At 34.5% G+C, this 15,824-nt stretch overlaps 2 protein-coding genes across 4 annotated transcripts; one reads left to right on the top strand and one right to left on the bottom strand.

The window, feature by feature from the left end:
* The first annotated feature begins 854 nt into the window (after positions 1-854).
* On the top strand, positions 855-13,957 carry LOC149615890 (PHD finger protein 12). 3 transcript variants are annotated; one of them, XM_089857348.1, is made up of 12 exons: positions 855-1,038; positions 1,275-1,450; positions 1,537-1,597; positions 1,667-1,928; positions 2,020-2,140; positions 3,118-3,421; positions 3,747-3,878; positions 4,969-5,659; positions 7,102-7,335; positions 7,412-7,590; positions 9,391-9,603; positions 10,905-13,957. In XM_089857348.1, the coding sequence occupies exons 1-12, from the start codon at positions 988-990 to the stop codon at positions 11,067-11,069; spliced, it is 2,589 nt and encodes an 862-aa protein (XP_089713474.1). In that variant the 5' UTR covers positions 855-987; the 3' UTR covers positions 11,070-13,957. The 3 variants fall into 3 exon arrangements, with proteins under 3 accessions (XP_089713474.1, XP_089713473.1, XP_089713475.1); XM_089857347.1 differs by having other exon boundaries at positions 1,537-1,928; XM_089857349.1 differs by lacking the exon at positions 855-1,038 and having other exon boundaries at positions 1,308-1,450; positions 1,696-1,928.
* A 524-nt stretch (positions 13,958-14,481) lies between these two features.
* LOC149615891 (mitotic-spindle organizing protein 2B-like) lies at positions 14,482-15,174 on the bottom strand. The gene is made up of 2 exons (XM_089856291.1): positions 14,909-15,174; positions 14,482-14,835 (listed from the first exon to the last, which is right to left on the bottom strand). Exons 1-2 carry the CDS (start codon positions 15,034-15,036, stop codon positions 14,631-14,633), a joined length of 333 nt encoding a protein of 110 aa, XP_089712417.1. The 5' UTR covers positions 15,037-15,174; the 3' UTR covers positions 14,482-14,630.
* Positions 15,175-15,824: the final 650 nt, after the last annotated feature.

A 15,824-nucleotide genomic window follows, 5' to 3' on the forward strand; every position in this document is an offset into this window, starting at 1 on the left:
TGCATAGAGAAGATTTTTTACATTTCTGGGCGCCATTTTTTAAGATGGTGGCGGATTGGAAAAACCTTTCTTAGTACGCGCCTACTACTTAAGAGTAACGTTCCTGCAAATTTTCAGCCTTCTAGGGCAAGCGGTTTGGGCTGGGCGTTGATTATCAGTCAGTCAGGACTTTGATTTATATAGATATATAAATGAAGCAATTTCTTCATAAAATTCAATATAAATATAGCAAAAAAGCCCCAAACACACGCAATACCACGGAAAACTTTATAGCTCATAAGCTACGTTGATTTAATGTAACCAAATTCGTAGCTAAAAACTGTAAACAACCTATGGTTCTGTTACAACTCTAGTATCTTCTGCATTTCATTCATTAATGGCATTAGGCTCTATTGTACTCTAGAGTTACGTTGACTCAAAGTATAGCTAGTTGTTTTTAAACTAAGTTGTGTATTCTTGACAAGTTTATATATTCTTTTAAGGCGTGTAGTTCAGCCTTGAGATATATGGGAGTGGAAAATATCTGCATATAAAAATACTTTTCTATAGTATTTTTTCTTACTCATTCTTTGTAGTCTTATGCATTTTTGGTGGAGTTAAATTACACAGGCCAAGCCATACATCTACCCCACAAGGATTGAACAAGGATTGCCACTTATTTATACTTATGGTTTCCAGTTTATATTGTTTTAATAACTCCACATTGATATTTACAATAGTTGCATTAATTAATGGGAAAAATTTATTTGTGTTTGATATATTTAGTCTCGTCTTTTAAATTAGGCTTATCTAATTTATTTTTTGCTAAATTCAAAATTTGAAAAGAACGCCTTAAAATTCTGGTTTCGGTAATGCACCGCGAGATGGCTTTTGGCGCAATCCTCCATGATCTCCATGAAAAAGGGAAAATGCCTGGGCCAAATTTAATGATTTTAATTAATTATAACGTAATTTTGTTTTTGTTTAACGCGTAAAAAATAATATAGAATGATGAATTCGGTCGAATATGACTTGGATACGTCGGGCGGATTAATGCCGGTGAGTAAATTGGTCAAAAATAGCTCTAAAAAATATTCGCGTTAGGCTTAGCGTCAGCTTCCTTCGACTCAAAAATGGCTCGCTCTGTGGGCCTAAAACTGCTAAACAGGATTTAGGCTTAGCGAGATTTTTCGCGCGTCAATTTTATTAAGGCTTCCCAGTAGCGTTTCGTTTGAATTTAACCCTTTTATACCGTTTTTCCGTAAGAAATTTATTGTTTTTTCATGAAATTAAAGCAAATTCAAGCGCTAATTGCGCCTCCAGTTAGTGAAGAACCTGTTAAGAAGAAAAGGGAACCGCGGTATCGGAAACCTGGCCGAGCTGTCAATCACGATCATTGTGATAGTTGCCAAGAAGGTGGAGATTTAATATGCTGCGACCGTTGTCCAGCAGCGTTTCATTTACAGTGCCAGTAAGAAACCTTAATTAATTTAATTATAAAATAAAATTAAGACTATAAAGCTACTAATGAATGCATGCATGCAATCAATTAATTAGCGACCCACCGTTAACGGAGGATGATTTACCAACTGGAGAATGGATATGTCACCGGTGTAAGGTATTACCTGAAGCATTTTTAGTTGAAAATCAAATGGCCGAAGAGGCGAAGGAAACTAAAGTGGAAAAGGTTGTTGTTGTGGAAAAACCCGATGTTAGAGAAACGAGATCATCGGCAAAATTATTAGAGAAAGAGATGGAAATGGATGTTAGCGGGGGAGCAACGTCATCATCTTCGAGGAAAAGGGTTAGATTTGAAGATATATTTCCTATGGGTTACGATGAAGAGGAACCGCAAACACCCTTGCAAATATTAATAAGTGCCGCTGCTTGTATGAATCCTAAACAGTTTAAATTACCAAATGAGATGGCTTGTACGGTACAGCTTCCAGGTTTGTTGGTTAATTATTAATAATTAGAATAGTTAAGTTTGTTTGTAAATAAAGCGAGAAACTCACGGGCGTTTTTTTAATCTCATCACAGGTTCGGTAAAAAAGCCTAAAGCAAAAGATACCAACAATAGAAATAACAACAAAAAACCTGCTCATGAATTAGACAATGGTTTGGTTCCCTTGCCAGCTAAATTATGTTTCCAGTGCAGAAAGTACGCCATTGTTTTTTTGTTTTTTTTTTATCATGCAGGGTGACCACTTTGTCCTTATGTTCTATATGTTCATTCATGGTAATTCCTGTTTTCCTATAATATGGATGGTTTTTTTAGCCAGATACTCAAAAATTGAACACAAAAAACATGATATGCTCCTAAATTTAATTTCACACCAATTTCACCCACATATTTCACACTAATTTCACCCACATATTTCACACTAATTTCACCCACATATTTCACACTAATTTCACCCACATATTTCACACCAATTCCCCCAAATTTCACACCAATTTTCCCCCACATATTTCACACCAATTTCCCTCATATTTCACACGAATCCCCCCATATTTCACACGAATTCCAGCCCCCCATATTTCACACGAATTCCAGCCCCCCCCCCCCATATTTCACACCAATTTCTCCCCATATTTCACACTAATCCCCCCCATATTTCACACGAATTCCAGCCCCCCATATTTCACACGAATTCCAGCCCCCCCCCATATTTCACACCAATTTCCCCCCGTATTTCACACCAATCTCCCCCTGTATTTCACACCAATCTCCCCCGTATTTCACACCAATCTCCCCCCGTATTTCACACCAATCTCCCCCCGTATTTCACACCAATCTCCCCCTGTATTTCACACCAATTTCCCCCCAAATTCCACACCAATTTCCCCCCATATTTCACACGAATTCCTCCCCCCCACGTTTCACACTAATTCCCCCCACGTTTCACACGAATTTCCATCCACGTTTCACACTAATTTCTCCCCACATTTCACACGAATTTCCCTCCCATATTTCACACTAATTTCCCCATCCAAGTATTTCACCCTAATTCCTCCCCATATTTCACACCAATTTCCCCCCATATTTTGCAAGATTTCCATTTTCAGTGGTCACCCTGTTTAGGTCTATTCTTGTCTATTTTCCGAATTACTAAAACAATTTCTACCATTTGACAGGAGTTGTCGGAAAGCCCCTTTAGTCCAGTGCGACTATTGTCCGCTGTTATTTCACTTAGACTGTTTAGACCCGCCCCTGACGTCGCTTCCCCTAACAAGATGGATGTGTCCCAATCACCCCGAACATATTTTGGAAGAGAAATTATTGACCTCCGTCAGTTTAACTGAGAGGGTCAAGTTATGGGACCGTTTTAGCGGTCACGTATCCCAGGATGCCATTAAAATTCAATTTTGTAATAAAGTTCATCGGTTAAACCCTCCGTTTAGAGTTAAAAGGAAAATCAATGGAAAACCTACAGTGAAGGTAAGTTATCGTTGGTTGGCTGGGTTGGGTTCAAAATTGGGGGTTTTTTTTGGTTTTTTAATAATGGGGTTTTTTGGGTTTTTTTTTGGTTTTTTAATAATGGGGGTTTTTGGGTTTTTTTTTTGTTTTTTAATAATGGGGTTTTTTTGGGTTTTTTAATAATGGGGTTTTTTTTGTTTTTTAATAATGGGGTTTTTTGGGTTTTTTAATAATGGGGTTTTTTGGGTTTTTTAATAATGGGTTTTTTTTTGTTTTTTAATAATGGGGTTTTTTGGGTTTTTTTTTTGTTTTTTAATAATGGGGGTTTTGGGTTTTTTCTTTTAAGGTACCTGAAGCTGTTAAAGCTCATTACGCTAACCCACCTCCATTAATACCACGTTTGAGAGAATCAACTCCGATGTATGAAACAAACTGTCAAATGTCAGCCAATAGTGCAACACCCGAGGAGCAGGAAAATGTAAGATGGTTTTTTTTTTTACATTAATTTTTGGTATAATATTATATTATGTAGATATATGTGTGATATTTTAACATAACGCGTATGTATAAGTATTACACGCGTAAGTATAGGTATTACACTCGTATATAAATAGTAATTCACGCGTATATATAGTAATTACACGCGTATATATATAGTAATTCACGCGTACGTATAGTAATTACACGCGTACGTATAGTAATTCACGCGTACGTATAGTAATTACACGCGTACGTATAGTAATTACACGCGTACGTATGGTAATTACACGCGTACGTATAGTAATTACACGCGTACGTATAGGTAATACACGCGTATGTGTAATATTACACTCGTATATATGGTATAACACGCGTAAATATATGGTATAACACGCGTAAATATATGGTATAACACGCGTAAATATATGGTATAACACGCGTAAATATATGGTATTACACGCGTAAATATATAGTAATTAACGCGTATATATAGTATTAAACGCGTAAATATATAGCAATTCACGCGTAAATATATAGTAATTCACGCGTATATATAAGTATTAAACGCGTATATATAGTATTAAACGCGTATATATAGTATTAAACGCGTATATATAGTATTAAACGCGTATATATAGTATTAAACGCGTATATATAGTATTAAACGCGTATATATAGTATTAAACGCGTAAATATAGTATTAAACGCGTAAATATAGTATTAAACGCGTAAATATAGTATTAAACGCGTATATATAGTATTAAACGCGTATATATAGTATTAAACGCGTAAATATAGTATTAAACGCGTATATATAGTATTAAACGCGTAAATATAGTATTAAACGCGTAAATATATAGTATTAAACGCGTAAATATATAGTATTAAACGCGTATATATAGTTTTACACGCGTATATATAAATATCACACGCGTGCGTATATGGTATTACACGCGTATATATAATGTGTAACACTATATATATTTTTATAGTAATGTTTTTTGTAAAACATTTACTCAAAGTGTTGTTTTAAACCCGTTTCTTATGAAAATTTCTTGTTGCTTATTTTTTTTTTTTGCAACAAATAGTGGTTATCGAGTGTAGTGTCTTTGCAAACGAGTCTGGCAAAATATTTGGCGCAACAACAGTTAAAAAATGCCAGGACTAACGATAATGACAATAATAATAGTAATAGTAGTAGTAGTAGTAGTAAAACGTGTAGTAGTAGTTTGGTTGAGGACAAATCTTCGTTGAGCGAGTGTAAATTGCAATTGCTCAATGGTGTGCCAAGCGATTGTTGTAAAACCCAAATTATCACCGCAAATGGACCAATATTAACCGAAACGTCGCCTAAAAGTGATATCATTTGCGTCACTGATTTGGACTTTAAAGCAAAAATGGAGAACATTTCATCCACCATCCCCCCTTCCCAGTCCAACAGAAATAAAATATCCGCGTCAAGCTTTATCACTATGACAACGACGACACCTTCATTGTTATCATCTTCGTCATCAGCATCGTTAGCCACCAACAGTTTAGGAAGTGTAGTTGGTTCTCCAAAAATCGGTAGTGGAATGATAACTCACGTTGTCAGGGCTTCAAGTTCAAGTTCAAGTTCAACACCATCAACTGTACAAAAATCTCTGGCCAGTACAAATGGCACTGTTGTGGTCGCTAGCAGCGCCGCAACGTCAATATTACTTCCCAGGCCACAGTCTCAAATTAATTCTACTCTTAAGACGATGCACGTGGCAAATTCCAAGTTACCCCAAACCCCTGGTGAGTATTTACATATTTTTTATACATTCACTTTTGTATAAATGTGCAAATACAATTTTTGTGGTTTTTGGTTCGGGAATCCAATTATTACTACGTGTGGTTATGTAATAAACCCACGGAGTTATGGGCTGATACCCAGTTAGTTAGTTAGTGTGATGCACGCGAAAAGTTAGTGGACGCGGTTTCATGGATATTGCATTAGTATTTAGTAAACATTATGTTTATGTTTAAATACAATTTTTGGGATTTTTTTTTTGGTACGGGAATCCATTTTTTACTACGTGTGGTTATGTAATAAACCAACGGAGTTATGCGCTGATACCCAGTTAGTTAGTTAGTTAGTAAGTGTGATGCACGCGAAAAGTTAGTGGACGCGGTTTCATGGATATTGAATTAGTAAACATTATGTTTATGTTTAAATGTGCAAATACAATTTATGTGATTTTTTGGTTCGGGAATCCAATTATTACTACGTGTGGTTATGTAATAAACCAACGGAGTTATGGGCTGATACCCAGTTAGTTAGTTAGTGTGATGCACGCGAAAAGTTAGTGGACGCGATTTCATGACATGGATATTGCATTAGTAAACATTATGTTTATGTTTAAATACAATTTATGTGATTTTTTGGTTCGGGAATCCAATTATTACTAAGTGTGGTTATGTAATAACAAACGGAGTTATGCGCTTTTACCCAGTTAGTTAGTTAGTGTGATGCACGCGAAAAGATAGTGGACGCGATTTCATGACATGGATATTGCGATTGTAAAAGTGACAGCTTTGATATAGTTCAAATATCGTTGGATGAGATGGTTTTGAAGTTCGGTATAAAGCTCTGGTTCTAGTAATAACAAACGGAGTTATGCGTTGATACAAAGTTAGTTAGTTAGTGTGATGCACATGAAAAGTTAGTGGACGTGATTTCATGCATATTTCAGTAGTAAAAGTGATAGCTTCGATGGTATAGTTCAAGATCGTGACATGAGACGGTTTTGAAGTTCAGTATATAGCTCGGGTTCTGTAGTAATAACAAACGGAGTTATGCGTTGATACAAAGTTAGTTAGTTAGTGTGATGCACGCGAAAAGTTAGTGGACGCGATTTCATGTCATGGATATTGCGATTGTAAAAGTGACAGCTTTGATATAGTTCAAAAATCGTGGGACGAGACGGTTTTGAAGATCGGTATAAAGCTCGGGTTCTAGTAATAACAAACGGAGTTATGCGTTGATACCTGGTTAGTTAGTTAGTGTGATGCACGCGAAAAGTTAGTGGACGCGATTTCATGTATATTTCAATAGTAAAAGTGATAGTTTTGGTAGTTTAAAAAACGTGGCGCGAGTAAAAGGGTTTGATAAAAGTGATAGCTTCGAAAATCGTGACACGAGGATGTTTTTGAAGTTCAGCTCGAGTTCTGATGTAAGTTTTTAAAAAATCCCCCAGTGAAAATATCTCCAGCAGTAGCTCAACGGGGCAGTGCTAATAATGTAAACCTAACTCCTGCCATGATCAACTTAAACGCCACTCTCCAAAACTGTATAGAGGGCAGTGGCGAAGCCGAGTTGAGTAAATTAGACGAACGTCTAGTTAACGTTTTAGCATGGCAAAGACTTCAACAACTTTTATCGCCAACAAAAACATCTACGCAGAAGAAAAATCTGAACGCGGTTGTACCTGGTACGATCAAATATATATCGACCAATCACGGGGGAATAAAATATAAAACGTTTCGATTGGTTTGGACCTTTTTTAGAATGTAACGAGGTCAAAGCGAGGGCGGTTTTGTGCCCTCTTAATGGAAAGGGTAAACCAGTACCCATGCCTTATCGTACGTTAACAGTAGGGACAGGAGCTGATATGGATCTTTGTCTGGGGAATTATGGTCAATGTAATTTTGTTTCACCAAAGCACGCGTCTATATTTTTTGATGAGGTATTGTTGGTTTAGTTTTAATAGCCCCTTCCAAAAAGTTTTGAAAAAATGTTCTTACTCTGAGTCAGTTCAGTTCTTCCTACAAACAGGAAGTAGTCCCCGCATAGCCTAGTTCACAACCCAGGGTTCATACAAACCTGGAAAACCGGGAAAACCTGGAAAAATCAGGGAAATAAATAGTTGACAAAAACCTCAGGGAAAATTCAGGGAAATTACGAATTTCTGGTAAAATTTAGGGAAATCAGGGAAATTTGCGCCAAACAGGGGCCGAGTAATTAAGCAAAATGTTCGTGAAGGATTAACATATTACACTAAACTTTGGAGGCCCGTAGCTCTGGTTCTACTAGAGATACAAGGATGTCCTTTGAGTATGTTATAGTCCGATTTGTCCCCCATCCACCCATACTAAAAACTTAGGGCTACGACAAACAGGGGCCGAGAAATTAAGCAAAATGTTCGTAAACATTCCCTCCATAGGATTAACATTACACCCAACTTTGGAGGCTCGTAACTCTGGTTCTACTAGAGATACGGGGATGCCCTTTGAGTATGTTATAGTCCGATTTGTCCCCCATCCACCCATATTAAAAACTTAGGGCTACGACAAACAGGGGCCGAGTAATTAAGCAAAATGTTCGTGAAGGATTAACATTACACTAAACTTTGGAGGCCCGTAGCTCTGGTTCTACTAGAGATACAAGGATGTCCTTTGAGTATGTTATAGTCCGATTTGTCCCCCATCCACCCATACTAAAAACTTAGGGCTACGACAAACAGGGGCCGAGAAATTAAGCAAAATGTTCATGAACATTCCCTCCATAGGATTAACATTACACCCAACTTTGGAGGCTCGTAACTCTGGTTCTACTAGAGATACGGGGATGCCCTTTGAGTATGTTATAGTCCGATTTGTCCCCCATCCACCCATATTAAAAACTTAGGGCTACGACAAACAGGGGCCGAGTAATTAAGCAAAATGTTCGTGAAGGATTAACATTACACTAAACTTTGGAGGCCCGTAGCTCTGGTTCTACTAGAGATACAAGGATGTCCTTTGAGTATGTTAAAGTCCGATTTGTCCCCCATCCACCCATACTAAAAACTTAGGGCTACGACAAACAGGGGCCGAGAAATTAAGCAAAATGTTCATGAACATTCCCTCCATAGGATTAACATTACACCCAACTTTGGAGGCTCGTAACTCTGGTTCTACTAGAGATACGGGGATGCCCTTTGAGTATGTTATAGTCCCATTTGTCCCCCATCCACCCATACTAAAAACTTAGGGCTACGACGAACAGGGGCCGAGTAATTAAGCAAAACGTAAACAAACAACCCCCCCTCCATAGGAATAGCGTTACACTAAACTTTGGAGGCTCGTAACTCTGGTTCTGCTAGAGATACGGGGATGCCCTTTGAGTATGTTATAGACATATTTGTCCCCCATCCACCCATACTAAAAACTTAGGGCTACGACAAACAGGGGCCGAGTAATTAAGCAAAACGTAAACAAACAACCCCCCCTCCATAGGAATAGCGTTACACTAAACTTTGGAGGCTCGTAACTCTGGAAAATTCAGGGAAGTATGTGGGGAAAAACCTGGAAATCTCAGGGAAATTTGTTTTCCAAAAGTTGTATGAACCCTGCAACCTAGATATGACGGTTTTTCGCTCCAAGTGCGCGTGCGCGAAGAACTTAAACAACAAGATGCACAAGGCAGTCAAACTTTTTGGAAGGGGCTATTTCACGTTGTTAAATTTAAGTTTACGTTTTTAATGATTGTGTCGTGTGTGGGGTAGATCACGAAACATTTTGAGCTTCTCAACTACAGTGAACACGGGACGACGGTTGATAATGTTTTATTCTCCTGTGACTTCTCCGAAAAGAATATCTCTACTGTGCCTCCCAATTCGGTCGCTGCTTCTGTTAGGAAGTTAACCGGGAAAAAAGCAAAGGTTAGACCCGAGTCTCCAACAACTGAGTTACCAATGATGACTGCTAAAGCTGGAGAGGTAAGATTTTAAGTTTTTATAGTACTTGGAAGGTTTTGTTTAATAAAGAGTCCCAGTTTGTGTTGGTTATTTATTTTGATGAACACATTGTTGTTGGGCAAATTTTGTCATGGTTTTTTTATAAAGTCTATATACACACTAACACTTTTATATATTCTATGCGTTAACACTTTTATATATTCTATGCGTTAACACTTTTATATATTCTATGCGTTAACACTTTTATATATTCTACGCGTTAACACATATTCTACGCGTTAAACACACATATTCTACGCGTTAAACACACATATTCTACGCGTTAAACACACATATTCTACGCGTTAAACACACATATTCTACGCGTTAAACACACATATTCTACGCGTTAAACACACATATTCTACGCGTTAAACACACATATTCTACGCGTTAAACACACATATTCTACGCGTTAAACACACATATTCTACGCGTTAAACACACATATTCTACGCGTTAAACACACATATTCTACGCGTTAAACAAACATATTCTACGCGTTAAACACACATATTCTACGCGTTAAACAAACATATTCTACGCGTTAAACACACATATTCTACGCGTTAAACACACATATTCTACGCGTTAAACAAACATATATTCTACGCGTTAACACACATATATTCTACGCGTTAACACATATTCTACGCGTTAACACTTTTATATATTCTACGCGTTAACACACATATATTCTACGCTTTAACACACATATATTCTACGCGTTAACACACATATATTCTACGCGTTAACACACGCATATTCTACGCGTTAACACACGCATATTCTACGCGTTAACACACATATTCTACGCTTTAACACACATATTCTACGCGTTAACACACATATTCTACGCGTTAACATACATATTCTACGCGTTAACATACATATTCTACGCGTTAACATACATATTCTAAGCGTTAACACATTCTACGCATTAACACACATATTCTACGCTTTAACATACATATTCTACGCGTTAACATACATATTCTAAGCGTTAACACATTCTACGCATTAACACACATATTCTACGCTTTAACACACATATTCTACGCGGTAACACACATATTCAACGCGGTGACACACATATTCTACACTTTATCACTTTTATAAAATAATCTACACTTATCACTTTTATAAAATAATCTACACTTATCACTTTTATAAAATAATCTACACTTATCACTTTTATAAAATAATCTACACTTTAACACTTTTATAAAAGAAACTACACGTTAACAACAAAATCTACACGAAACATTTTTAAAAATTTTCAGACTGCAGTACCTTGCAACTGCAAATCCAGCAGTTCCACCTTAATAGGCGGAAGCGGGGCAGGTTGGGAAGGCACAGCCCTTTTACATCACGGAAGTTACATCAAATTCGGTTGCCTGCAATTTATTTTTAGCGTTACGGACTATTCAATGAAAAATGCCGCGTGAAAAAAAAAAAAAAAAAACTTCAATTCATTGAAAATATTTTTAAAGAAAATTTATTGAAAATAACATAAAAACCATTACCCATATATATTTCACATAAACATTACATACATGATCATCGAACTACTTTTTAAGTACCCATAAACATTAACAAACACTTTCGTGATGAAAAAAAAAGAAAAACACATATATGCATTGCATTTTTTTATTCATTTGAAAAAAACAAAAAAAGCTTTTCGTTAGCGGCAATTGTTGCGTTGCCGTTTGAACATTTTTCTTCACGTTCACGTTCACGTTCGACTTGTAATATAGAAATAATTCCCCTCTATCGTTTCTGTTTGTTTGTTTGTCGTTAAGTTAAAATAAAAAATAATTAAAAATTAATTAAATAAGTGAAATTGTTGATAGTTAATTAATGAAGTAAAAATAATTGTTAATTAATTAATTGCAATTGTTTTTTTTTTAAAAAAATGTTTTTAAAGAAAAGCAAAACGGATGGGAGATTTAATTAATTAATTAATTAATTAAGACTACAATTTATTTTATTTCCTTCTGTGTAAATATTAATTATTGCAGATTGCAGATTTTCTTCTTAAAAAAATTGCGGGATCGTTACAAAAAACAATGTGTGGTTTTGTATGTTTTTTTTTTTAATTTTATTTTAGTTTAAATAATTAATTAACTCACAATCCCTTTGGTAATTAATAATAATTATAATAGTAAACAACCGGAAATAATAAAAATTAAACAAACAAAACCCAAAAAAACCCCGTTAAATGTTAATGTACAAATAAATATTTTTTAAACGTGAAAAGAAAAAAAAAATTACTATTAGATATTTTTTTTTCTGTTCATCATATATATTATATGTTAATTAATTAATTATGATTAAAAGTGTGTTTTTAAGGGATTTATTAATCCAAAATAGATCACTTTTGCATTAATTTATTAGCAGGTTTTTTTTCTTTTTTTTTTTCTTTTTTTTTCTTTTTTTCTTTTTTTTTCCTTTTTTTTCTTTTTTTTTTCTTTTTTTCTTTTTTTTTCCTTTTTTTTTCTTTTTTTTCTTTTTTTCTTTTTTTTTTTCTTTTTTTTTTTGCTTTAATTTCTGTGCTGTAGTTTGTGCTTTCTTTTAAAAAAAGGGTTTGAGATTACGTTACGTTCATACTTTCTTGTGTTGAAGTTGTTTTAGCAATTCATGCACCACTCACAGTCAATTTTTGAAAGAATTAAATAAAATTGAGCTTGGGGTTTTGAATTTTAATTATGGGGTGTTATTTTTATTTCTCAGGTTTTTCAATTTTTGGTTAAGTTAAAGTTGGTTTTAGTTATATTTTAACGTAACAAATTAACGATAGAACTAAATTTATTGCAATAAAAGATATGTGCTTTACCGAATTACAATAAGTTTCAGTATAGAAATAGGTCAGATTACAGACGAAATAGTTCAGATTTTGGGATGGGAATAGGTCTGATTATAGTTTTGGAATAGGTCAGATTTCGGTCTTGAAATAGGTCAGATTTCGGCATGGAAATAGGTCAGATTTTGGCATGGAAATAGGCCTGATTATAGTTTTGTAATAGGTCAGATTTCTGTCTTGAAATAGGTCAGATTTTTCTGTCTTGAAATAGGCCAGATTTCTGTCTTGAAATAGGTCAGATTTCTGTCTTGAAATAGGTCAGACAGATTTCTTGATATTCTTGCATTTATTTCCCCTTTCGAAGCCTGCAAAACCTCCTCTAAAATATTAATTGTTATTTCACCATCTACTTTTTATTTTATCATGTATTTAGCTTTAATTACGATTACATTAATGTAAATAATAAAAGATTTTAACCGTGAAGGTTGTAATGTTTAATTTAAATGAAGAAAACAAAGAGGTGCCATTTTTAATTAAAAAAATAAAATTGACAGTACACGCATTGAGTGCCATAACATGCAATTCGTTCTTTAATTACTGTTTATTACATTAATGTTTAAGTGGTCTATTTTAATTCTCTTTCTTTTTAGTTGAAATATTATTAATTAATTTGATTTTTAAACACACTTTTCTCCGTTGATTAGATTAGAGAAATAAAAACGCATTTTATTCATCAGCAAATTATAATTTAATTGGAGATTACTTAAGCCTTTGTTTAAAATGTCATTTATTGATTCTCAAGTTTTCAACTGGTGAAAAATAAGTTAAAGATCATGAAAACATTCTAAATAATGTAGAAAAACAATTGCTGATTCGAAAATAGGCCTAATATAGGCCTAATTAATTTCATTTTTCAAAAAGACATTTCGGAAGCAAAGGCTTAAGAAATCCCCGTAGTAAACAATCGAGGCACAACAACCGTATGTTACGAACTTTTCTAAACACTTTTTCATCACGCTTTTTTGACATAATGCTCTCAAATTAAAAAGATATTTGATTATTTGAGCTGTAAATAAAAGTATACATAAATCATCGGGTTTTGTTTCAAACAATTCAAAAGAAAATCTATAGTTTTGTTGTTTATGAAGAAAAAAAACCACATCATTAGCCCAAAATAAAGATTAATTGTAACTAAAACAAAATTTAAAAAAAAATATATTTTGGCATTTTTGGGCCAGTTAGATTAAGTGGAAGAAGAAGAAAAACCATGTAACTATAAAAATACATGATATAATGTGTAAATATTTCATGTAAATGTATTTCATGCTATGTTTTTATTCATTCACTTGACGGAGAAAATCAAGTTTTGGTTTTTTTGGACCTTTTTTCATCAAAAAACTCGGAAACTTGGAGAGGTTTTAAAAAAACGAAACATGTCAAAAACAAATACATTAATTCAAAAAAAGAAAAAGGTTTTACTATTTGTAGCTATATGAATGTCCATTTTACGATATAAAAATGACTAGAGGAGTTTTTAATTTGATATTTCTACACCCAATCACATCTTAGCGTTTTTTTAGACGAAACTTTCAACAACCAATCACAAGAAACTTTCTACAACCAATCACATTTTAGCGTTTTTAGTTTCCACACCCAATCATATTTCAACGTTTTTCAGATGAAAAGACTAAAAGACCCAACACCCAATAACATTTTAGCGTTTTTAAGAAGAAACTTGCTACAACCAATCACATTTTGAAGAAACTATCAACAACCAATCACATTTTAGCGTTTCTTAGAAGACATTTTCCACAACTAATCATATTTTAGTGTTTTTTAGACGAAACTTGCTACAACCAATCACATTTTTGCGTTTTCTAGGTGAAACTATCTACGCCCAATCACATTTTAACGTTTTTTAGACGAAACTTTCTGCACCCAATCACGTTTTAAGGTTTTTTGGAAGAAACTTTCTATACACCCAATCACATTTTAGCGATTTTTTCTAGAAACTCGACAACTAAAACGTATTTAAAATAATTAGAAACCACTCAAAATTTAAAGTAAAACTTTTTATTTAAAATAATTGCAAGAGTCAACTAAGTAAAATTACAAAAACAGCGTTGCAACAAAAAATGCATAGTAAAATATATAGGCGTAGTGTTTGTTTTTAATTTATTTAACATTTTGAGGTGATTTAGATATGTTAGGCGTCAACTATATTGACTTTACGAGTTGGTTTGGTGGCTGTTTGAGGTTTTTTTCGAACTGGCGTTGATACTGATGTTGGTCTCGAACTGGGATTTGGCTTTTTTTGCTGCGTTTGAGGTTTATGATGCGCCGCAATAGTTTGAAGCATCGTAAAAACAGCGGAAGGCGATATATCCAGTCTTAGTAGATCTACTAAGAGGCTGTAAATAATTAAATTAAATTTAATTTAATTTAATTAACGTGATTTAACTCGAAACCATGGAGTATTAATACCTAAATACATCGGGATCTATGACAACTCCGCAAGCTACTGCTAGCTCGTGAAGTTCTCTATCTTCAGGTTTCGCAAATTTTCCACATGGAATTTGTACTTTAGTTGACGCCGAACTCGCACCAGGCATAATTTATAATTAATATTAATTACTAGTACTTAAATATAATAATCAGCACCATTTACTAGATAGATTTTGAACTACCTTAAATTAAATTAATCTACACTCCATTATTGATTTTTCATTGGCCGAATAATTGAGTCCGCCACTATGATTGGTCGAAATCCCGCAATGATTTCCGGTTTGCTGAATCATGATTGGCTATATTTTTAGCCACTGACTGGTAGGATTTGAAACATTCTAAGCGTAAGCTATAAAGTTCTTATAAAGTAGAAACACGTAACTCCAATAAAGGCCTAAAATAGTATTTTGAAATTCATGTAGTTGACATCAGGGATGCCAGATTGAAAACCTTCAACCCGCCAAAACCAAATTGGAAACAAGCCCAAAAAACCGCCAATCTATATTTCGAAAAGAAGCCCAAAAACTGCCGAAGATCTAAAGAATCCAGCCCAAAAACAAGCCAAAAATTTATCGTGAAAATTTGGTATAAATTTCAATGCATATTACATACTGACACCGTTTTTAAAACTCAAAACAAAATGAAACCACTTTATTAACCATAAATTGACGAATTATAGGCTACACAAATTACCATTTTTCAGTTTTTTGGGCATTTTAATGATCTGTAAGGCTTCATTCAGCCCTAGCTCAGGAGCAAAAAAAAATCTTCGCCGGTATTCAGAAAGCCAAAGAAAAACCCCGACAAGCCCAATTTCCAGCCAACAGCCAACCCATTTATTTACAGCCAATATTTTGGAGAAGAAGCCCAATTGACGTCTTTACAGCCCAATATG

Source organism: Phalangium opilio, unplaced genomic scaffold (genome assembly GCF_054372755.1).
Source record: "Phalangium opilio isolate 3A_F unplaced genomic scaffold, DU_Popi_V2 ptg000217l_1, whole genome shotgun sequence".
NCBI classification, from domain to species: domain Eukaryota; kingdom Metazoa; phylum Arthropoda; class Arachnida; order Opiliones; family Phalangiidae; genus Phalangium; species Phalangium opilio.